We start from the raw sequence: 21,168 nt of genomic DNA, 5'->3' as shown, positions 1-21,168 counted from the left end.
AATTGTTTTCCCTTTTTTTTCAAGTTCATTTTTGGCCAAACATGAGTCCACATGAGTCCCCTGCTGTACACTGACCAGCCTGCGGGGGCGCACTCTCCCAGATTACTTCTGAACACTGTTTCGTGACCGTAGAAGAAGAGGCTGCCATATTGCAGTGATACAGCGACTTTACGCGACTAGAACCCCGTTGGCTTCCTGCAACAAAAATGCTTTCTTCTAATGCGTTTGTGGACCCTGGGAAGATGAAAGACTATCACTATACCGGTCCAGTAGAGCACCGGTTCTCCCCTTACTCCTTCAACGGAGGGTGAGTGTAAACTTTAAACCCTTAGCTGGTTTACCCGCTAGCTAACGTTTACATCCAAATGAGTTATGCTAACTAGCCAACCGGCTAAGCAGACGACGTAAAACTAACTCAAAGGTTAAGTTTAAGTTGGAGAAAACTACGCAAACAGAGCAGACTTTGGTTGTTGTGGAATAAAGTATCCGCACGTTAACTCTTAATTAAGATAAAGGGAAAGATAAACGGACACTACAGTTTCAGTTTCGAAACGGTAGCTTAGCGTCTGTTAGCAAGTGTGTGGGGAAACATAATGGATATTTCTATATTTTAATTATGTGGTTTGAACGATGAATGAATTGGGCTGTGTTGTGTGCGTTTGTTTTTTCAGAACCGTACTAGCTGTTGCTGGGGAAGACTTCGCCATCGTAGCCTCAGACACCAGGCTGAGTGAAGGCTACTCAATCCACAGCCGCGACTCGCCAAAATGCTACAAGCTGTGAGTTTGCCCTGTCACATCCATGCACTGTCAACAAAGGCAAGACCGGGAGTATAAAGACATGTCAACTTTTTACCATACTGTATCTGGTCCCTTTACCTACTATACTGTATCTGATCCCTTTACTTGCATAGCTCTTTGTATATTCTTTGAAATCTAGTACCAGTTAAATATATTGAAACCACTGAAGTCACTGCATCTTAACCTTTTTGTGTAGTTTTGTCCTGCTTGGTGCTCAATACCTTGATGTAGCACTTTGTTAATCTTTCGATTTTAATGTTTTTAAAACTTTGTTGAACCATATGCTGCTCTGACTCTTGCAGATCTTTGTTCTTCCCTTTCACAGGACAGACACAACCGTCATCGGCTGCAGCGGTTTCCACGGCGACTGTTTGACTCTGACTAAAATCATTGATGCCAGACTAAAGGTGGGCTGGTGGAGCAGAGTGTTTTGGTTTCACTGTCCTAAGTCTGATCTCTTAAAATGATCGTATTCTGCTGACTCTGCAAACTGTCCCGTCTCTTATGGATTATAGTGGTATTCAAGACCGTTGTCGTGAGGGTAGTGATCTCGTGACTTGATGTCTTTGAGGAAGTTTTTTTTTTCAATTCTAAATACCCAAGAAGACAAATATGTCTTAATTGTGTGTAGTGTTACCACAAATAATAAACACTAAAGGGACGATCCTAGATACGTTTGCATTTTACTTTATTTGGACCTGCAGCCAAGTAATTCCTACTGAGGCTGTCACAGGTTACTTGGTCGCTAGTGAGACAGAACTAATATTCCTGCACCTTCCTCAGATGTACAAACACTCAAATAACAAGACCATGACCAGCGGTGCCATTGCAGCCATGTTGTCCACCATCCTGTACGGCAGGAGGTTTTTTCCTTACTACGTCTACAACATCATCGGAGGACTAGATGAACACGGTAGGTGTAGCAATGCTGCATGCCTCAAGAGGAGTAAATGTAATTTGGAAATCTAGCACTTCTGTATGTTTGTACCGTACATTGTATACGTTTTGAAATAAGAAAACCCTGCATATTCAGGCTGGGGTTAAAACGGCCTTTCCTATATTCTTTTATTGCTGTATTGCATCACACACAGTGTGTGTTATTTGTGTCATACTGAAGATGGAAATGGTATAGAGCGCTAACTAATGACTGATTGTTGAAACCAATGAAGGCAAGGGAGCAGTGTACAGTTTTGACCCAGTGGGCTCCTACCAGAGAGACACCTACAAGGCTGGAGGATCAGCAAGCGCCATGCTACAGCCCCTACTGGACAACCAGGTAAATAACACACTGCATGTTGACCTGTTGTCATAATCCCTTGATGTTTAGGCATGCAGACAATGTAGTGTCAGTTGAGTTTGCTTGTTTTAGAGAAGGTGCATTCACGTTAGTGTCTTTCCAACCTGTCCTTCTACAGATTGGCTTCAAGAACATGGAGGGTGTGCAGCACGTTCCTCTGACTCAGGACAAGGCAGTTCAGCTGGTCAAAGACGTCTTCATCTCTGCCGCAGAGAGAGATGTCTACACTGGAGATGCTCTTCGGGTCTGCATCATCACTAAGGAGGGCATCAGCGAGCAGACTGTACCACTGAGGAAGGATTGAGAAGGCAAATGTTCCCCTTTCTCTGATTTTCTCTTTGCTCTGTTCTTTCCACATGCATCTATTGGTTTTGGCCCCTTAACAAAACATTTATTAAACTAGGAGTTTTGATCCAGAATTGGCTTTTAGGAACCTCTTAAGTCAGGCTTATTCTGGGAAGCGGATTTTCCATTTTTTTATATCCACTCACAATTTACAATTGAAATCCAACCTTTTCTCCTGCTTTCCGCTGTCGTCCCCCTCACAATCTGCTATTATTACATGCTTGTGTTTGGATTCTAGGAACCTGATTCTAGATCAGCACTCCTGTTCTTAAGAAGCAACAGACTCTACTCAATCTGCCTAGACTCCTCCTCTGTTTGGATGTTGCGTTATGTTTTGGAAGGATACATACTCTGCTGTTCTTTTTACATTCTTAATAAATGTAAAGAATTTAAAATGTGAGTCTTCTTGTTCATTGAATGTCCTTCACACATGGATACTCTATTTCAGATTGCTAATGCTCCTCACAGTGTTGCATTAAAAATGTTGAATTGTGGCATATTTAAGTATTCTAACCGGAGCTCAGGATATTTCCCCGAGACGGTCTTCATACACCACTTGCATCCGTGCAATACCACGCTGACCTGATCGAATACGTTTTATTTCACAATGTTAAGAATGGCTGGAGTTAACATAAATCTTAATGGGTTCCACCGACCTTCAATTTGGAGATTAACAATGTTAAACAAAGTCAATTCTGCAGTGTTGCAGCCCAATTAAACCTGCTCAAAGAAATGGACACGATTTATCCTAATTGACTTTGTTGTCCATTTAGTACCTACATATTGTTCTAGTCCATAGGAGGAAACTGACAAACGGAATTGTTCTCTGGTCATATACGGTGATTTAAATGAATACAACAGGCAGCCTGCTTGCATGCAACACCTGAACTGGTATTGTGGACTGCTGACTTACTTTCATCCATTTACACTCATCCCCACATGTTCGGCATCTCTCTTTACCGCCTCCCATTACAGCAGATTATCTCACACTGTACACCAGGTGTGTATAGTAAGTTACTCCCATAGACTGAATCCAGTAGAATGGAGCACCGCAGTCATTAGTGGAATGAATTACATCTAATCAAACAAAAGAGGATAGAAGTCCTGAATTCAGACTACATACGCAGGTTTTTAGTATGAGGTGGTTTCACAATAAATATTTACTTATTTAAATTTATTTAAAGCCAACGTAATGCATCCTAAATACTGTACATTGAGTATGCTGTTGCTGGGCTCAATCTCCCACAATGCAATGGGTATGGAGGACCTGCTCAAACACAAAACTCACAGGTAACAATCTTGGAAACAAAACACAGGTATTCAATCCACTGAAGTCATTTTAATGTATTTGTTAGGTCAAATTGGCTTTTCAAAGTAGTGACTGACCTTTCACCTCACATGCATTGTGTATAAAATGGTACATACAGTTGATATTTCTAAGTAACTGCTAAAACAATGTGCTTAGTATGATGAATGAATACATGTTTGGGATACAGCTAGTGTCCACAGCAGGACTCTGGAACTAGCACACAAATGGAACAAATAATGTGAATGAAAATGAGATTTAAGCTAAATATCTATACAAAATGCCCACCAATAAAATTGCCTTTATCATTAGATATTTTTCTCAATCACTCTACATACAAATTCCAGACCAATAGACTGGACTGACATTGTTGCCTTTATTCTTCCCCACCTTAAAGAGTGAAAACACAAACTGCCCTGAGCAGGAAGAAAAAACACAAACTTCCAATTGTATTCCTTTTTTATTAATCAGCAACTGTAACACGCGTTTACCCAATTGTTTGAATAATCAAAGACTCCCTCACAAACAAACAAGGACACACACACAGTGTCCTCAGGCGTAGTACTGAAGGTTGGCCTTCTTCTTGGCCTGAACTTCCAGGATTCCCTCCATGTAATCTTCATGGTTGAGCTCTGTGGCCCCGCGGCGCAGCGCAATCATGCCGGCCTCCACGCACACCGCCTTGCACTGCGCTCCGTTGAAGTCGTCGGTGCAGCGAGCCAGCTCCTCGTAGTTGACGTCTGGGCTGACGTTCATCTTGCGGGAGTGGATCTGCATGATGCGAGCTCTGGCCTCTTCGTTTGGCATGGGGAACTCAATCTTTCTGTCCAGGCGACCTGAACGCAGCAGCGCAGGGTCCAAGATGTCCACCCGGTTGGTGGCGGCGATCACCTTCAAAAAAAAAAAAAAGGATGCAGTTATGCTGTAGTCATCATGCTGTAATGCAATGCCGCTGTGGTAACGGACAATAATACAAGTCGGTGCATAACTTTGTTTGAAAAGGAAACCACTTTTTAAATGTAGTTGTTTTGAGTTTGTCTGTACATCAATTACTCTTTTTAATGTGTAGTTTGTGAAAACATGTATTGCGTGCTTTACGGTGAGCCTATATGTCATATTCCAATGTTAACAATTCTGTTGTTTGAATCAAACATTAACCCGAGGAATCACTATGTCCGATTTCTCAAAATGTTGCTTTGGTTGAAAAATAACTGCTGAAATACTAAAAGAAGGACAATGTAAATAAGCATGAGGCAACGTAAAAGTTGTTTTCTTGGTAGCAGCATCCTTACCTTGACCTGCATGTTGGGCTGAAATCCATCCAGCTGGTTGAGCAGCTCCAGCATGGTCCTCTGCACCTCTCGGTCTCCTGCCTTCTCGCTGTCAAACCTCTTGGTCCCGATGGCGTCCAGCTCATCGATGAAGATGATGGATGGCGCTTTCTCTTTGGCCAGAGCGAAGGCGTCCCTCACCAGCTTGGCTCCATCGCCAATAAACATCTGGACCAGCTGTGGACCGGCAAGCTTCAGGAAGGTGGCCTTGGTCTGAGCGGCACAGGCCCTGGCCAGGAGGGTCTTCCCAGTACCAGGTGGACCGTACATCAGAACTCCTTTGGGTGGCTGGATGCCAAGGTTTTCAAACTTCTCCTTGTGGTTCATGGGCAGGACGATGGCCTCCACGAGCTCCTGGATCTGCTTGTCCAGCCCTCCTATGTCGCTGTACTGCTCCGTGGGGCGCTCATCCACCTCCATAGCCTTGACTCTGGAGTCATACTCGGTGGGCAAGGTCTCCAGGATCAGGTAGGAGTCTTTGTTGACACCAACCAGGTCTCCAGGCTTCAGCTTCTCGGCGTCCACCAGCCCGATCACGGGCAGGAAGTAGGTCTGTCGAGTGGAGGTCTTAATGACGGCGCACTTTCCTTTCCTTTGAGAGTCCAGGTCCACATTAGCCCCGTCCTCCTCCTGGTCGTTGGGGTCCACGTCCAGCAGCTCGATCACATTAGACACGAGATACGGCAGGGTTTTGTTCACCTTTATCTTCTCCGTGTTTTCTTTGATTTTATCCTTCATGGCCTGCAGCTCGTGGGTCACACGCAGCACCTCGCTCTTCATTATCTTTATTTCGCTGTCGAGTAGACGAGTCCGTTGAACTATCTCCTCCGTGGACATTTTTAAAACTTCTTCGCCGATTCCATCCTCCACTTCGTCCCAAACTGATTTGTCACTCAGCGACGCCATCTTTGCTCTGACTGTGTTGAACTGTGACCCACCGGAAGTTAAAGCTTCTTGTTCCGGAAGTAGCCGACAAACCGCTCGTGAGCGCCGAAGCACAAGAACGAAGATCAAACAAACCCTGAAGCTGAATTAATTCAGTTCCTCTTCTGGTTTGAGCTGCGCGAGTGTGACTGTAAGTTGGCGGGCAGTTAACTGTGGTGCACTAGCAAATGTCAAAGTAATATGCAACTCTTTTTAGCACACAAAGTTGCTGCTTTAACAGTGGCCGGAATGCGTTTGAGTGACTGTTAGCAAGTGCGCTAATATTAGCTCTTCAGCTAACTTCAGCTAGCCAATGTGTTGATATGTTCCTTTTTTTGGAGGCTGGCCGGGCATCCTTCAAGAAGATGTAACGGTACACGGGTATAGATCCATTTGCCAACAAGGTTTTTCACTGTACCATTTAAATGGCACATCTTGCATTTGGGCCCCTAATGAATTAACGTAACGGGTTCAAGCGACGTGAATCAACGTTTAAGCTAAATGTGATTATTAGCAAGCAGTGAATGTGTTCGCGCCACTGACGGAGTCGCACAAATTTGGCTTCTGGTCATTTGCAGGTCCTTCACTCGACTTTGATTACACTCTGTGATTACTAATAATGAATTGTTTGTCTGAGTAAACTTCTGTCTTCGACTTGACAGGGACGAGTTAGCTGCAAGCGAAGAGCAACGAGTAGCGGGTGTTTCTGCAGAGTCCGGTCCTCTGTGGCTGCTGCTGCCTTTCTGGTGCATTATAGACGGTGCACATAGACGAGCTGCGAGGCACCGGCGGTGTGAAGTTACTTCCTGCTCTTTGGTGGCAGTGAATTAACGTGAGGAACTGACGCGATGGAGCAGAACAACAGTATACCTCCCTTCCAGGGGCAGGCATCCCCCCAGGTAACACTGGTTTATAGTATTTTTCTGCTTTAACATACCTCAATGTAGCAGCTCGAGTCTGCTAAATATTAGCAAACATAGCTGTGCAGCGTACATGTCGACCCTACAAAATCGACTGATCCACGACTGTTCAGATAATCATTTTATTTAACGTTGTAATAAGAGGCAAAGCTACACATGTTGTCACAATGGCCATTTGCTTCTAATGTGTCTCTCTTGCTCCATCCCAAACTGGTGTTTATTTGTGCCATTTTTGCAGGGGTCCATGACGCCAGGCATGTCAATGTTCAGTCCTATGATGCCTTATGGCTCGGGCCTGACACCCCAACCTGTCCAGAACACCAATAGTTTGTCCATACTGGAGGAACAGCAGAGGCAACAACAGCAGCAACAGGCACAGCAGGCAAACGCAGGTATACCACTCACACGTAAGCCTGTGCCTCCATCTCTACGCCTAGTGAGATCAAGCCTCCCTGGCATTGGTGTCGTCCTTTGGTTCTGGGAACACATAGTGCCACAATGGAACTTATTACCCGTTCATGTTTAAAGAAAACTTATGTTTTCTGTTCTTCAGGCCTTCCTGGAACCTCGGGGCAGACGCCTCAGCTTTACCATTCCCAGACGGTTGCAGGCTCGACCACCACTGCGCTGCCGGGAAACACCCCGCTCTACAACACTCCGCTGACCCCCATGACCCCCATCACACCGGCCACACCCGCCTCGGAGAGCTCCGGAATAGTACCACAGCTACAGTATGTTTCGGATATGCATCCGATATGTGATCCGATTATCCGGGATTTATTTTTTATCAGAGACTAAAATCCTTTAGGAATACACTATGCGAGGATGTAAATAGTACTCGGGTCATTTATAATTTAATGAGACCTGAAACACGATTATAGCTGGCATTTCAGTCCGTGTTTTTTCATTTATAACTACAGAGTCTCTTAATTGTTTGTATAAAAAAAAAAAAATTAATTGTTTTTATAGAAACATCGTATCTACTGTAAATTTGGGCTGTAAACTGGACTTGAAGACCATTGCCCTGAGAGCCAGGAATGCAGAGTACAACCCAAAGGTGAGACTACAGTGCATCATATTACTGTCATAATCATTATGTAATCACAAAATAATCCACATTTGTCTGATCTGATTTGTAGATCAAATGGGCTTTTTATCAATTTAGGACAAAGTTATGGTGTGTAAGGATAACTTAATGTATTCCCACTCTATTACATATATGTAGAAATAATTAGCTGGATGTCATTTCTCTCTCTTTTTTTGTAGCGTTTTGCTGCAGTCATCATGAGAATACGAGAACCCAGAACTACAGCGCTCATTTTCAGCTCTGGGAAGATGGTGTGCACTGGAGCTAAGAGGTCAGAATACTCTATATGCTAAGTGTTAATGTGCTGCAGATCTCAATTAGCCAGATTTCCACTGTATGTATGTCTCTATAAAGTGTGCTTGCCTTTTCCGTTGTCTTAATTCACTACATTTCTCTTATAATCCATATTTTACGCTTCACTTCTCTCTTCAGTGAGGAGCAGTCACGGTTAGCTGCCAGAAAATACGCTCGTGTGGTGCAGAAGCTCGGTTTTCCTGCAAAGTTCCTGGACTTCAAGATTCAGAACATGGTGGGAAGCTGCGATGTGAAGTTCCCCATTCGGCTGGAAGGATTAGTCCTCACACATCAGCAGTTTAGCAGGTGATTTATCGTAGTGTGCTGCTGAACTCATTGATTTTTGCCAGTTCGAAAGCACCAGCTCATGGCTTTTTTTGTGAGGATGTCTCTCTTGTGGCTACACGTTTGTGCCACGTAATCAAAGGCCTAATGGGGTCTTTTTCGGTGGCGTGTTGGACATTATGCAAAGAATTAAGAGGATTTTTCTTTGAAAGATCAAGTTAATACTTTTAATGAGCGATATCAAATGATTTGTCTGTTTCAGCTATGAACCAGAGCTGTTTCCAGGACTGATTTACAGAATGATCAAACCCAGAATTGTCCTTCTCATCTTTGTCTCTGGAAAAGTAGTACTCACAGGTAAGACCCAATCCTCACTGCTAATGTCTCACTTAACCCCTAATAGTTTACAATTTTTGACAGTGGAGAGTTAATGGTTTACTTTTCATGACACATGATGCTATTTTGTCTGCTTTGGTCCTTGGGGCACATTGTCACTTATCCCCACTGTTCAGAAATTCCCATATTGCATTGATATGTGTTGCTTTTGTATTAAGGTGCCAAGGTGAGAGGAGAGATCTATGAAGCATTTGAAAACATCTATCCCATCCTGAAAGGCTTCCGCAAGACAACGTAGAACCTGCAGCTCCTTCTTTTCCCTTTATCATCAATACTTTGTACTTTTTCTTTAATTCACAAGAAGAATTGTCTATATTTTGACCTCTACAGGTGGACTGCTGTAAGGACTGTTGTACAGGGATGTGAGTTGTCTAATTATCTTTTTTTTTTTTTTTTATTCATCCAGTTTTTTTATACAGGTTTTTTTTTTTTTCTTGCTACGTTTGATTGCAAGAAATGTAATTTTTATTACACAGACCTCGTCATTTGTTTTCAACATTTTTTTTTTTTGCCCTTTTTATTTCCAGATTTTGCTGCACCCATCCCTGATTGTAAATAAGATTGTAAAGAAATGTATAAAGCGCTGATTAGCAGAGAAACAGTCTGATTTTGACTGTTTCTAGTTTTTATTTTAAGCCATTTTAAATCGTTTTGTACGTTGCATTTTTATAAATTGCCCTCTTGGTCCCGGATTATAACGAGACCTGTCTAGGTCTGTCAACCCCACGATGCTCTCGACAGTTTGAATGCTTGAAGTGCATTTCCCTCTAAATTCAAACATGTTAACAGGAGAAATACCGTCTAGTCTGTTAATCTGTAACTGAAGGGGGATGCTCTTAAATTTAGATTTTAAAGAAGTTAAACTAATTTGATCCAATTCCTGCTACTAAAGTTGTCCTCAGGTTGTTGCTTAATTCATTACATTGGTACTTCTAAATCAAGCTGAACATGAAGAACAGGAGGTGTTGATTTGAAGGTAGACGGCCTCTTTTACTTATCGTAACCTTTAGCATTTTCTGTTTTCGAGGAGCACTAAAAGGTGTCTGATAAACTGAGCATTGTTTTGCCATCTTTATGTATGTTCAAAATCCTATTTAAATTTTCTTTTTGAAGAATTATTTTTGTGCTGAGCAAAACGGGATTCTGTACCGGTTGTGCATACTGTGTGCTCGGTTTCACATTTTCTCCAAAAGGTTGTTACAATTTTTGGCACTTCATGGCGAGTTGGTCGTGGTGACCGTCGGTTTCCATCTGTGCGTCTGTATGAGCAGCAGAAAAGATTGGGGGTGTTAATCAATACGTTCCTCTGTCCCTGGGGTTCAGCACCATGAGGCCATGTCACACATTTCAAAGCAATTGTTATTCTGAAATTGTTACTGTGCATCAATAAATGTGTACATGCCGGCTCCCTTGTTCAAGCTGCTTTTGGTGCCGTCGTATTTAGAAACGTCACTTTGGTTGTCCAGTGAACAATGAGAAAGTTGTCCTCAAAGTGTGTGTAAAAATCTTTACGTTTAGTCTGAAGAATCTTACTCTACTCTTTTTAAAAAAAAATTTTTACATGAACTATTGTGTTAGTCCTGAACCAAATGTTAGCATTACATAACTAATAGAAACAAAAGATTTGTCCAATTTGAGATCTGCTTCTCACTCCTGGCAAGTTTTTTCTCTACTCTGATCGTCTCAAACATGTTAACACGCCTAAATACGTGGCGTTGTAGCGATGTTATTGTCGGGTGTTTGTTGAGCGGGTGAACCTAACAAAGTGGTGATCGTTGAGTTGCCCCTGCAGAAGCGCTTAATGAGTAGAACGTGAAGTGTTTATCCAAATGCACCTTTAAACCCACCGGGCACCACTGTTTGCAGTGAACATTTCCACCAATTACGTGATTTCACAAAATGAATAATTGTATCTATCAATACAAGACACCAAGAGAAGTGCAGCACAGATCTCATCTGTGTATTCACATGTTTTACTAACTCGTGTTTGGGAGCTTTCATGCAGCCGTTTCTTCTCATGGTGCGAACAGGAAGGAAACGGCTCAGGTCATGTGACAAAATGGAATTTACTTTTATTTTTGTAGAACGTTAACTTGCACATTCTTCTAGATGCTTTTATATACTCTTGGAAATGTATTGATAACTAACATTTATGGAGACATTACAACTGAAAGTAAATTGTGAAGATATAACAAACCAGAATATTTAGCAAATATTTCAACTGTAGATTAACACTTCAGCCATAGAGTATTGTTTTATTTGTTTTGGGTTAATAGACCGACGGCAGTGGAAACAGACATAACCCTAACCATAGGTCAGAAATACCACTGAATGGATTAACAGACAGAATTTGTAGTTCTAATAAACCAGAACTAGAATTCCAGTCTAAACTTCTAATGCAACAATCCGTGCAGAATGTGAATTTCTGCCATCAAAAAATATCCTCACTCTCCTTGAGCTTAATAATTCGACACTGATTTTAATCTGACCGGTGTAACATTAGACAATCTGCAGGGAGAGTAGTAGAATGTAGAATATGTCCATTCTACTAAATAGGAAGTGACATCACTGCAAGAGTGCAAACTGCCTCCCTCACAGAGCATCACTGTCTCCTGGACTCGGTCCGGCAGCAGGAAGACGTTATGTGGGTTCTGAGCTGAAGTCCTGCTTCCAGATGAACTCTGGGCAGTACTGGTCATCATGGTCACAGCTGGCGGAGCACGTATAGACAACCAGTGTCCCCCAGTCTATACTGTCTCCTGTCGTGTCCACACACAGACTGTTTAACAGCTGTGGCATCACCTAGAGAGACACACACAGGAATATTTCACGTGAACAAAATACACGTGACACTGACACACTTTCACACCCGTAATCAGTCTGCATTGTTCAAATGACGCTCAGGAACATAGTTTTTTAAGTAAAAGTAAGCATTCCATGTTTAAATACTACCATTAAAATTATTTTACGTTGTTAAATCAATCACAACATTCCGCTTTGGGCAGCACACTTTTTTCTTGCTCACAAAAACCTCTGGCCACAGAGAAAGACCAGTCTTGGTTCACTTAGTCACTCCTAACAATAGAGTAAACCTTAACTGGGCTCGTTCATTGCCAGCTTGCACCCACATCTTTATATGCATGGCACAGAGTAACAGCTTGCTGGCATCCCACTAGTGAGAAAGAAGGAAAGCGGGTGGATGGAAAAAAGAGGATGGACGGACTACCTGAAACTCAAAAGTCCTTTTGGCGCCGCAGGTGCATGCTGGGATATCCTGATCTGAAGGGATGTGCTTGGAGGAGACCCACAGGGGGGAGCCGCCTCGACTGTACCGCACCACCTGAAAGAAGGAAGCGCTGTAAGATCTTTCTAACTTAACGGCGTCTGTGTGAGGAGCGACTCGTCCCCCTTGGTTCACCTGGTGAGGTTCTGGCCTGATCCTCTTTTTGAACTGCTGGAACACTTTGTGGTCTTGGTTGTCGTGCATAGCCATCTCCTCCAGGTCTGTCTCTGCCAGGGCTGAGCAGAGAACGGTCAGCCAGGAGAGGAAGTAAACTTTACTGTGACCACATCATTATAGTTATGAGAAATAATACAAGGCTTACTGTCTGCTGAGGGGGGACAGTCTTCGCCCTCCTTTTCTTCTTCAGCCTCCTTTGTGTCTTCCTCCTCCTCCTCCTCCTCAGGTTCAATGACCAGCTCAGACTCAGGGAAGAGGAAGCTTGAAGTTGTGACGATGGACGCCTCTATATAGTCGGACAGAGACGCACGCAGCACAGACATTAAGCCTCCGTTGTGACACGAATCGACTCTTAACTTGAGCAAGAATAGAATTTGTTTTTTTTCTTTTTTTTAAAGCGTAGCAGCTCAGAAATATGTTTTAACTGGCATGTAAAACACAGACCTGGAGTGCAACATTCCCTCTTGTGTGTGGTTTTCCAGTGGAGGGTCTGGTGGTGTTTCCCACAGTAGTTTACAGCATGACAGCGGGAGCAGGCTTTGTTGCCGGGACAACCGCACACCCAGCAGAGTCTAATTCCAGAGACGGACAACACACGCTGGTCTGGTTCAGGACCGCTGGGGGGTTCATCCTCTGAGGAAAAGAAACACAAGTCCATTACTGTTGAAAATCCATTAAAAATATATATTATTATGAATGAAAATTAAACAATTGAGTTAGTACATTGCATCATACTGTATTTATACCTGTATATCATTTATAGTAGGAGGTGAATCATACTTTTACTGACATCCTAGCAAAATACACCAACCTGATGGAGGATCGTAGGGGTAGAACTCATTCTTCCTTGGGAGCTGGCACCTGAAAACTGAAACAGAAATGAGAGAACACAAACTGTCAAACTAAATTACATTTACTCTACAAACAAACAAGAATGAAAAAAATACACTGGAAAAACAAGAATGTTTACCTTTCATACAGCTGCTGTCGTTGCATGTGTAGCACTCACAGGTTTTACAGCAGAACAGAAAGAGAGTTCTGTGGAAACTTCTGTCCTCACCAGAAATAGGTGCATACACCTGCATCAAAGATGGAGAGGACTGTACTTCTAGTTCCCAAATGAACAGGGCTGAGATGGGTGAATGGAAGTCAATTATTTCAGGTTAATATGTTTAATTAGGTCTTATATATGTATGGTGTATCTGCTCCTACGTGGATTTTCCTATTTGTTCTTAAGTCCCTGAGAAGCCTTAACACACGTTTACTCTTTTGATGTGGTGTGTTGTGTGCGATCTCGTGTTCATATTAAAATTAAATTGATTATATTTTACTATGACGCACCAGGGACACTGACCTGCAGCAGGAAGGCCATCGGCAGGCGGCATTTCTCACACTCCAGCGAGGGCAGCGAGGGCAGCGAGGGCGGGCCTTTCTGGCTGAGCCACGCCGGCTTCCCCCCGACTTTACTGGGGAACTGCGGAGAGAGAAGCCGCCACGGCTCCGCCTCCTCCAGGAAGCCCAAGTCTACTTTGACCGGGGGCGGACCGGGATCTCCGGACATATTGGAGGAGTTCATCCGCGTTTCACAGGAATAATAGTGAGATAAATAAATATCCAACAACAACTGAGCGCTTTTCCCAACCTGCCAAAACACATGAGCTCGAGGTGCGGTTTAGAAACAGGTCCGTAAGGAAACACTGGCCGCCCGGTTTTTCGTTCCGCAAGCATGTTATACCATTAATTATTTTAATTCAGCTGTAAAGCCACATTTGGTTGATATAAGACAACCGGCGTCCTTCCCTGTTGGGAACATTCCCGGTTCACGCAGTAACTTTCACCCTCGTCTTTCTCTAAGTTGAATTATTTAGTCGTATTTATTTTTCACGATGTCCACCAGATGGCGCCATTTCCCAATTGAAATTTGAAGTTGACATGTAAGGAATCAAGAGAGTAGAACATCCACAATATATCCACAATAAACATTATCTTTAATTAAATTAACTTAACTAACTAGATTGAACGGCTCAGACTTTAACTCTGGAAAGTAAGTATTTTAAGTACAAGTACTGTATTAACTGAGTTATTTGTATTTCGGATTGAATATTTCCATAAACTTCAGAACAAGATATAGAACTTTCTACTCAACCTTTTTTATCTGACAGCTGCGTTGTTGCATTGCAAATTAGGATTTCATTATTGTAGTTGTTAATCTTACTTATTTTGTTATTATTATCACCCTTTCTCTCTCCCGCACGCACACACACAGCGTGATGTCATCTGAGGGGGAGTTTGGGACGTGGTCTCGGTGGGACGTCAGAACGGACTGAGACGGACTGAGACACCCGCCCCACGTTGATTGGACCTCCGCTCTTTTTCAACTCGATCTCTCTCGAATCCACCACGGGACACATAGTCGGTTCATCGCAGTGACAGTCATAACTTCTTTTCATATTTAACGATGGAAACTAAAAGGACGCGGTCAGCGGCGACAGCCCCCGAAGTCCGCTGACAAACCGCCCTGTTACCCGGCAGATAGCGACGGAGGAATGGACCATGTGAAGAAGTCCGCCCCGAGCCGCGACTGAACCCCATGTCGCCCTCCTCCCCGTGCCAGATGCCTCTGCGGGGCGACGGAGGCTACAAGTCCTCGGAGCCGCTGACCCCCGCTCCGCCCGTCCCGCCGCGGAGGTTCCGGGGCTCCGGCCGGACGCGGCGCTCCGGGGCCGCGGGGGCGGAGAGGCGGGTGAAGTGCGTGCTGGTGGGAGACGGAGCGGTGGGGAAAACCAGCCTGGTGGTGAGCTACACCACCAACGGGTACCCCACCGAGTACGTGCCCACGGCCTTCGACAACTTCTCAGGTGACGGAGCTTTTCGCTTTGTTTTGACAAAAGAAGGTGTGAGATTGTTTAAATGTGCAATCTGATATCCGTACATGGAATGTCCCTTTTAAATGCAATACATGCACACACACACACACACACACACACACACAAACACACACACACACACACACACACACACACACACACACACACACACACACACACACACACACACACACACACATATATAATGTAACAATATAATATACTTTTTAGTTAATGTGTGGTTATATATATATATTATAACATTTTATATTATATATTATAAATATATATGAGAGTACAATTGTGTAGACCAATCCCTTTATTGATTAATCACACCGTTACTGTACTTTTGAGTAGTTGCATAGTTATCATGTGGTGTCGATTGTTTGAATGTTGTAAGAAATCTGCCATTTCCTTTTTAGTCAATATCTAAATTTATCTGTCTACACTGTTTGTTTGTGTGTGTGTGTGTGTGTGTGTGTGTGTGTGTGTGTGTGTGTAGCGGTGGTATCAGTGGACGGTCAGCCAGTCAAACTACAACTGTGTGACACAGCTGGACAGGTCAGTGATCTCATCACAAACACACACAGAGGGGAGAGAGAGCAGCACTTCCTGTTGTTGCTTTATTTGTGTAGTAGAAACAATGCCTCTTACCAGAGGAAGTGATGGAGAGGAAACTCCTCTTTCTTTCTTTCATTATGGTGTGAGTAGTTTACAATAAATAAAGACTAACATGTAAACTATTTATATATATACATGTTCTAATTATAATACAATAATTAGAAAGCAATTTAATGAAACAATCAGCTTTCCTTATATAAACTGTCAATGGCTTAAGTTATGATGGCAGAATAAATGTGAGGATCACAATGAGAGGAAGCAGAGGACTGGAGATGAACAACGGAGAAGAAATTAGACTGATTTCATAGTTTATTATCAGTTCTTAAAAAAAATCACTCAGTAGCAACAGTAATTGTGTCAGCTTGATGTTGTACATTGCTGTTGATTGTTCACCAGTAAAACCTTATTGTCCAGATTCTCCTAAAATACCTTATTATGCTCATTCTAAAAAATAAATCCCATCATCCTCAACACGTTTTTTCTCTCTTGATCGTCCCAGGATGAGTTCGACAAGCTGCGGCCTCTGTGCTACACCAGTGCAGATGTGTTCCTGCTGTGCTTCAGCGTGGTCAGTCCCGCCTCCTTCCAGAACGTTCCTGACAAGTGGGTTCAGGAGATCCGGAGACACGCGCCACTCGCTCCGGTGGTCCTCGTCGGGACGCAGTGTGACCTCCGAGAAGATGTCAAGGTGGTGTACAATCTGCTTCACGCACACACAAAAATTATTAAAAAATCAATTATATTATTTCTGACAAATGTCACTAACATTGAATGGAGGCTACACATCAAAATGTTAATTTTACCAAAGAATTTCATTGATTACACCGGCCTTTTTCTGTTATCATCAACATCCGGGCTTTTTGTTTTTAATATAAAAATTTGCAGAAATGATCAAATAACGAAACAATGTAGGATTCTTACCTAAAATCTAGAATTATAAAGTTATTATGGATGAAGATGAAGAACCGACGCCAGGTGCATTTCTTACCATAAATCGGAAAAAGTAATATCTACAAAAGCATAATACCATTTATTCTTTAGGTTCTCATTGACCTGGCGAGGTACCGGGAGCGACCCGTGGACCCGGCAGATGCCCATGACTGTGCCATTGAAATCGGAGCCGTGTCCTACATGGAGTGCTCTTCCCTGACCCAAAAGAACTTAAAGGAAGTGTTTGACACGGCCATACTGGCCAGCCTGCAGAACTACAGCTCCCATAAGCACTCCAGAGGGAAACAGAAACGAAGGAAGAAGCAAAGGCAGACCCCGGACAAGATGAAGAGTCTGTCCAAGTCATGGTGGAAAAGGTACTGCTGTGTGGCCTAGAGCAGTTTGGGTCTAAGACGCAGATCCTCTGTTCACTTCAACTGGGTTTGGCCTCTGCTTCTAGTTTGGGTTTCTGTCTGATGGCGCCTGACGTTGTGCACGACCTTGACTGGACCGTTGCCGAGCACCAAAGTAAGACTGTCGTGGATGTACATTTTATCACTTATGGCGTTGTAGTCTTATCACAGAGGAGGTTCACATCTGAGCCCGGCCCGGTTCTAACTAAACCCGCTCTGAAAGAAATACAGTCCTGACATCTTTTTTTCCAAGCTGGTTTAAACCTGAGCTGAGTGCTGCCTGTACTGGAATTAAACTGGCATTTACCGGGACTGGCAGAGGAACCGTCTCCGTGTCACGGAGAAAGTACAATGTTGCCTTCGATTAGACCCGTCTACATTTGAACCCCAAAAAAGTCTTGTCTGTGGTTGACACACATAATGGAGGAGTGTTTAGTCTCATAATAACCTTCCCGGCCCGGTATGGATTTATGTATGCGTGTCACGAGGGCTGAAATGGAGCGTGACTCACTGCACCTAAACGTCCTTTGTTTAACCTTGTTGCAACACTTAATGATTAAAAAGAACATCCTTACTGAAGAACAGCGCCTCTCTGAAACAGCATCGGTGCTTCTTGACATTATTTACATGGTAAGAACAAGTACTCTTGTGTGTTCCGACACGATCACCGTGCTTGATGTAAGTCAGAAGTCAGCCAACCGATTCTGTCCGTGGATAATTTGTCACATGATAAATTGACAGCGGTGCAGCCGATCAACCTAATCTGACATCTGGATCAAGGTTTATCTTTTTTTTAGTCTCGGCCTGATTGGTTTCTGCCTAGTTTGGTTTTTAGTGTGTTTTTCTTCACGTCCTGTTAAACGTATTAGCTGTCTGCTGAAGGCAGTGGATAGGTCCGGTGAGGCCGAGGCTTGAGGTTTATATTGTATCTTATTTAAAAGAGCTGATGTCTCTTTGCCCGTGAGGGTAAAACGGGGTCATTGGCCATCCTCACCGTCCTACATTAGTACTGAAGGGCTCTTCAGGCTTTACCTTCTTAACGAGGCGGTGGTTGGGACCTTGAGCGGGTACGAGGACCTTCTGTAATTTAAGTATTTTTCTTCCTGATCACATTGTTCCTCCAGCCACAGCTTCGCTCAGTGTGACAAGTGACTTCTGCCAACCGGTAACCTTTAAGTATCAAAGCAAACTTAAACAGTGTTACTGAAGGTGTCAGCACTTAAACAGAATTAGATCAACTAAGGTCTCCGCCTGGGTTTCAAGTTACAACGTGGAGACTGCTGTTTATTTCTGGAGGATTGTAGCCAAAAATAACTGAAATATATGGGCTTTCTTTCCCCAGCTTTTCAATGCAATTGTGTATCTAAGACTGTGAAGTTTGAATTATGTAAATATTCAGTGAACTCTGTTCTTAGTAGTTCTTGTGAACTATAGATAGATTTATCATGTCCGTTGCTCAGCGTTTTTTTTCTTTTACTCAAAATATGCATGTTATAATTATAATTGTAGCCATTGAGCAGATCTATCCTTGCATCCCAAATGCTTCTATACTGGTTTGTCTTGTGTGCTCTGTTCATTCTGCAGCTTCTTCATATGTTAATAAGAAACCTGTGTGGATGTCAAACAGTCAGCTGCCACACCTTCATTTCTACAATGTAGACACTAAAACAAGAACAAAACCCTGAACTTATTCCCTACGGTGCCGTCATCTGAAGGACTCTTTGTGTCAGAGCAAGTTTGCAACCAGGTTGCTGTCTGTAATGGATTTACAGCAGATCTGTCATTATTTAGTGAGCATCATACGCTTGCATAAGGATCGAGAACACAAAATGATTTCCACTCTAATATTTCTTATCCCTGGGGCAGCTAAACTCTGACCTAAACCCTCAAGAGAAAGAAACCGAGGGACAAGCTGAACCTTTGTGTGAGTAGTGGCCCAAAGGTTATAGGCCGAGGTCAAGGGTTAACATCTTTGCCGTGTTCTGCACTCAGAAGGAAATGTATTACGTGAAAGTTGAACAAATGTTCACAGTTTGCCATTCATGCAGTTTTTTCCGTCTAGTTATATTGCAGAGTGAGATAAGACCGGCGGAACATGCTCAATCAAAGAAGAGGATTTGTGCAATAGACTCTTTGTTTACTACTCTCATTTACGAGCTTCTCTGATGCAAACTAAGTGTCCCGAGACAATGAACACAGCTGCAGCCGGATATTGGTCCAAACATTTGTCTCTTTGGCAAAAATGTTGATTTTAGGCCTGAGTGTAAAACTATGACTACAGATTTGCAGACAATGCTTTACTGGAGCTGTTTGGTAGTTTCCTGCTGAAGACGTTACAACTGCGACTGAATGGGTTCACTGTGTCTCAATGTTTTGTCTCATGATAGCAAACGCATTGTTTCTTGCTTTGGGGAAAAAAAGGCATAATAAGTTGGTTGTCTCGCTGTTTGTGTGCAGTCTTGGCCGATGTTGGATTAAAGTAGGGTAAAGGTCACTCGGACCCCTTTGATAGGTGGCATTTCCTCTGTCAGGTCTGATCCGTTTCACCAACTTATATATACATATAATTCATAGAGCACATGAGTTTCTCGTTATTGTGACGTGTGTGTTTGCATACATGATGTCTATACACAGAAAAGAAAACTCCTGTGTCGGTTTATTCCTGTTAAAATACATGAAAATAACCTAAATGATTAACAAAGAAACCTGTATGTTTCTGTCAAGGACTTGAGGAGGACTCCATTGCTTGGTTCTCTCTCTGTATCTTCTAACTCCTGGATAATTAAGCATATGCTACTGTTCTTAAATACTAGAGCCTGTGGTACACTGAGTCGTACGTTATTACCGCAGGTTAGCCAAAGCTACTAGCAAGGCTGCAGCAGAGGAACATTACTCTCCTCGTGAATTAAACTTTGCATGTATCAGACAAAGATGATGTTTTTTTTGTAATGTTTTGACTGCTTGCCAAGAGGCGTCCAGTACGGCAGATGAACGGCTTTGTTATGTTGAACAGATGGGTCTCTGAAAGTGAATTGTTCGTGTGAAAAAGGGTCAGAGAAGAGATGTGCGGTAGCGTATTGTGCGGCAAAATGTTGTGTTTTGTTGAAGGTTAAAACAGAAATGTTGTGTTTTTGGAACAGGTGCCAAGTTGATTGGTTCGTTGATTAAAAAATCCTGACTATGATGGCTGATTTCAGCTATTGTGATTAATTACAACCAAACATACAAAATGAAACAGTGTTTGTATGTTAATAATAGCAAACAATAGACATTACGTTCCCACACATTGAATACACAACTGGGCCCATATAAAGTTCCAGTGAGTTTAAACCAAAGCCGGCAGCCTGGGGGATCAGACAGGACAGTCCATTCTTGAGATGTTATGGGTTTTTTTTGTTGCAGTTGATACCTCTAAGGCACACCTGGGCTTACTCACATGGGCCACCAGCTGAGAGCTCCTCAGCCCACTGAGCCTGTGTGAAACATCCTTTTTCCTGCATGTAAAAACATTGTAACAGAGGGCGCGCCGCTGCGGCCTGCTCGCATTCAATGCTCTGTGTAACCGAGGATGTCAATCAAAGACACAGGTGTTTGTACAGAAGTTTTATACCCTGAGAAATAAAGAATGTTTGGTATAACTCACGCTGTCTTTTGTTGATTTTGAGGCTTGTTGTTCAGCGGTGTGACCGGGAATGTGTGTGTCTTTAAAAATAAATCCTAAATGCTTTCAGGTATAGAGTTTATTTGTACCATATTTCTCATAACAAACTCGATTACGCAAATTTGACCAGAAAGAGACTTTAGAATAACAGTCAGGAAGGTCAGTGGGAGTTGGATGTACATCGAACACGCCGCCAGCGACGTTGTGAACTTTGAACTTGTTTTTTTCCTG

General features: G+C 43.0%; 5 protein-coding genes across 5 annotated transcripts; 3 read left to right on the top strand and 2 right to left on the bottom strand.

Moving 5' to 3' along the window:
- Positions 1-57: 57 nt before the first annotated feature.
- psmb1 (proteasome 20S subunit beta 1) lies at positions 58-2,837 on the top strand. The gene is made up of 6 exons (XM_040167404.2): positions 58-307; positions 672-779; positions 1,126-1,207; positions 1,584-1,713; positions 1,970-2,076; positions 2,216-2,837. The coding sequence occupies exons 1-6, from the start codon at positions 207-209 to the stop codon at positions 2,399-2,401; spliced, it is 714 nt and encodes a 237-aa protein (XP_040023338.1). The 5' UTR covers positions 58-206; the 3' UTR covers positions 2,402-2,837.
- A 1,352-nt stretch (positions 2,838-4,189) lies between these two features.
- psmc3 (proteasome 26S subunit, ATPase 3) lies at positions 4,190-6,150 on the bottom strand. Its single transcript, XM_040167391.2, has 2 exons — positions 5,041-6,150; positions 4,190-4,639 (listed from the first exon to the last, which is right to left on the bottom strand). Exons 1-2 carry the CDS (start codon positions 5,983-5,985, stop codon positions 4,301-4,303), a joined length of 1,284 nt encoding a protein of 427 aa, XP_040023325.1. The 5' UTR covers positions 5,986-6,150; the 3' UTR covers positions 4,190-4,300.
- Positions 6,026-10,391, top strand: tbp (TATA box binding protein). Its single transcript, XM_040167365.2, has 9 exons — positions 6,026-6,154; positions 6,666-6,902; positions 7,162-7,315; positions 7,477-7,654; positions 7,893-7,980; positions 8,190-8,281; positions 8,443-8,610; positions 8,852-8,946; positions 9,144-10,391. The coding sequence occupies exons 2-9, from the start codon at positions 6,852-6,854 to the stop codon at positions 9,221-9,223; spliced, it is 906 nt and encodes a 301-aa protein (XP_040023299.1). The 5' UTR covers positions 6,026-6,154; positions 6,666-6,851; the 3' UTR covers positions 9,224-10,391.
- A 641-nt stretch (positions 10,392-11,032) lies between these two features.
- On the bottom strand, positions 11,033-15,241 carry pdcd2 (programmed cell death 2). Its single transcript, XM_040167350.2, has 8 exons — positions 13,800-15,241; positions 13,416-13,524; positions 13,257-13,313; positions 12,890-13,078; positions 12,591-12,731; positions 12,404-12,504; positions 12,212-12,325; positions 11,033-11,787 (listed from the first exon to the last, which is right to left on the bottom strand). The coding sequence occupies exons 1-8, from the start codon at positions 14,019-14,021 to the stop codon at positions 11,626-11,628; spliced, it is 1,095 nt and encodes a 364-aa protein (XP_040023284.2). The 5' UTR covers positions 14,022-15,241; the 3' UTR covers positions 11,033-11,625.
- On the top strand, positions 14,764-20,914 carry rhoua (ras homolog family member Ua). The gene is made up of 4 exons (XM_040167377.2): positions 14,764-15,303; positions 15,815-15,873; positions 16,433-16,621; positions 16,975-20,914. The coding sequence occupies exons 1-4, from the start codon at positions 15,036-15,038 to the stop codon at positions 17,257-17,259; spliced, it is 801 nt and encodes a 266-aa protein (XP_040023311.2). The 5' UTR covers positions 14,764-15,035; the 3' UTR covers positions 17,260-20,914.
- The last annotated feature ends 254 nt before the right edge of the window (positions 20,915-21,168 follow it).

This window comes from Gasterosteus aculeatus, chromosome 12 (assembly GCF_964276395.1).
Source record: "Gasterosteus aculeatus chromosome 12, fGasAcu3.hap1.1, whole genome shotgun sequence".
In the NCBI taxonomy this organism is placed as follows: domain Eukaryota; kingdom Metazoa; phylum Chordata; class Actinopteri; order Perciformes; family Gasterosteidae; genus Gasterosteus; species Gasterosteus aculeatus.
Note: the sequence above shows the minus strand (reverse complement) of the source record. Positions and strands in the feature narration are given on the sequence as shown.

What these genes read in the sequence shown, in the direction of transcription:
- psmb1 (XM_040167404.2), top strand. Translation starts at nt 207, where the DNA reads ATGCTTTCTTCTAATGCGTTTGTGGACCCTGGGAAGATGAAAGACTAT. An exon ending in CCTTACTCCTTCAACGGAGG is followed by an intron (nt 308 to 671) that starts GTGAGTGTAAAC and finishes TTGTTTTTTCAG; the next exon opens with AACCGTACTAGCTGTTGCTG. An exon ending in TCATTGATGCCAGACTAAAG is followed by an intron (nt 1,208 to 1,583) that starts GTGGGCTGGTGG and finishes CACCTTCCTCAG; the next exon opens with ATGTACAAACACTCAAATAA.
- rhoua (XM_040167377.2), top strand. Translation starts at nt 15,036, where the DNA reads ATGTCGCCCTCCTCCCCGTGCCAGATGCCTCTGCGGGGCGACGGAGGC. An exon ending in TGTGTGACACAGCTGGACAG is followed by an intron (nt 15,874 to 16,432) that starts GTCAGTGATCTC and finishes TGATCGTCCCAG; the next exon opens with GATGAGTTCGACAAGCTGCG. An exon ending in ACCTCCGAGAAGATGTCAAG is followed by an intron (nt 16,622 to 16,974) that starts GTGGTGTACAAT and finishes TTTATTCTTTAG; the next exon opens with GTTCTCATTGACCTGGCGAG.
- tbp (XM_040167365.2), top strand. Translation starts at nt 6,852, where the DNA reads ATGGAGCAGAACAACAGTATACCTCCCTTCCAGGGGCAGGCATCCCCC. An exon ending in GTGTGCACTGGAGCTAAGAG is followed by an intron (nt 8,282 to 8,442) that starts GTCAGAATACTC and finishes TTCTCTCTTCAG; the next exon opens with TGAGGAGCAGTCACGGTTAG. An exon ending in TGGAAAAGTAGTACTCACAG is followed by an intron (nt 8,947 to 9,143) that starts GTAAGACCCAAT and finishes TTTTGTATTAAG; the next exon opens with GTGCCAAGGTGAGAGGAGAG.
- pdcd2 (XM_040167350.2), bottom strand. Translation starts at nt 14,021, where the DNA reads ATGAACTCCTCCAATATGTCCGGAGATCCCGGTCCGCCCCCGGTCAAA. An exon ending in CGACAGCAGCTGTATGAAAG is followed by an intron (nt 13,314 to 13,415) that starts GTAAACATTCTT and finishes TTTCTGTTTCAG; the next exon opens with TTTTCAGGTGCCAGCTCCCA. An exon ending in CTGTCCCCCCTCAGCAGACA is followed by an intron (nt 12,505 to 12,590) that starts GTAAGCCTTGTA and finishes TTCTCTGCTCAG; the next exon opens with CCCTGGCAGAGACAGACCTG.
- psmc3 (XM_040167391.2), bottom strand. Translation starts at nt 5,985, where the DNA reads ATGGCGTCGCTGAGTGACAAATCAGTTTGGGACGAAGTGGAGGATGGA. An exon ending in AGCCCAACATGCAGGTCAAG is followed by an intron (nt 4,640 to 5,040) that starts GTAAGGATGCTG and finishes TTTTTTTTGAAG; the next exon opens with GTGATCGCCGCCACCAACCG.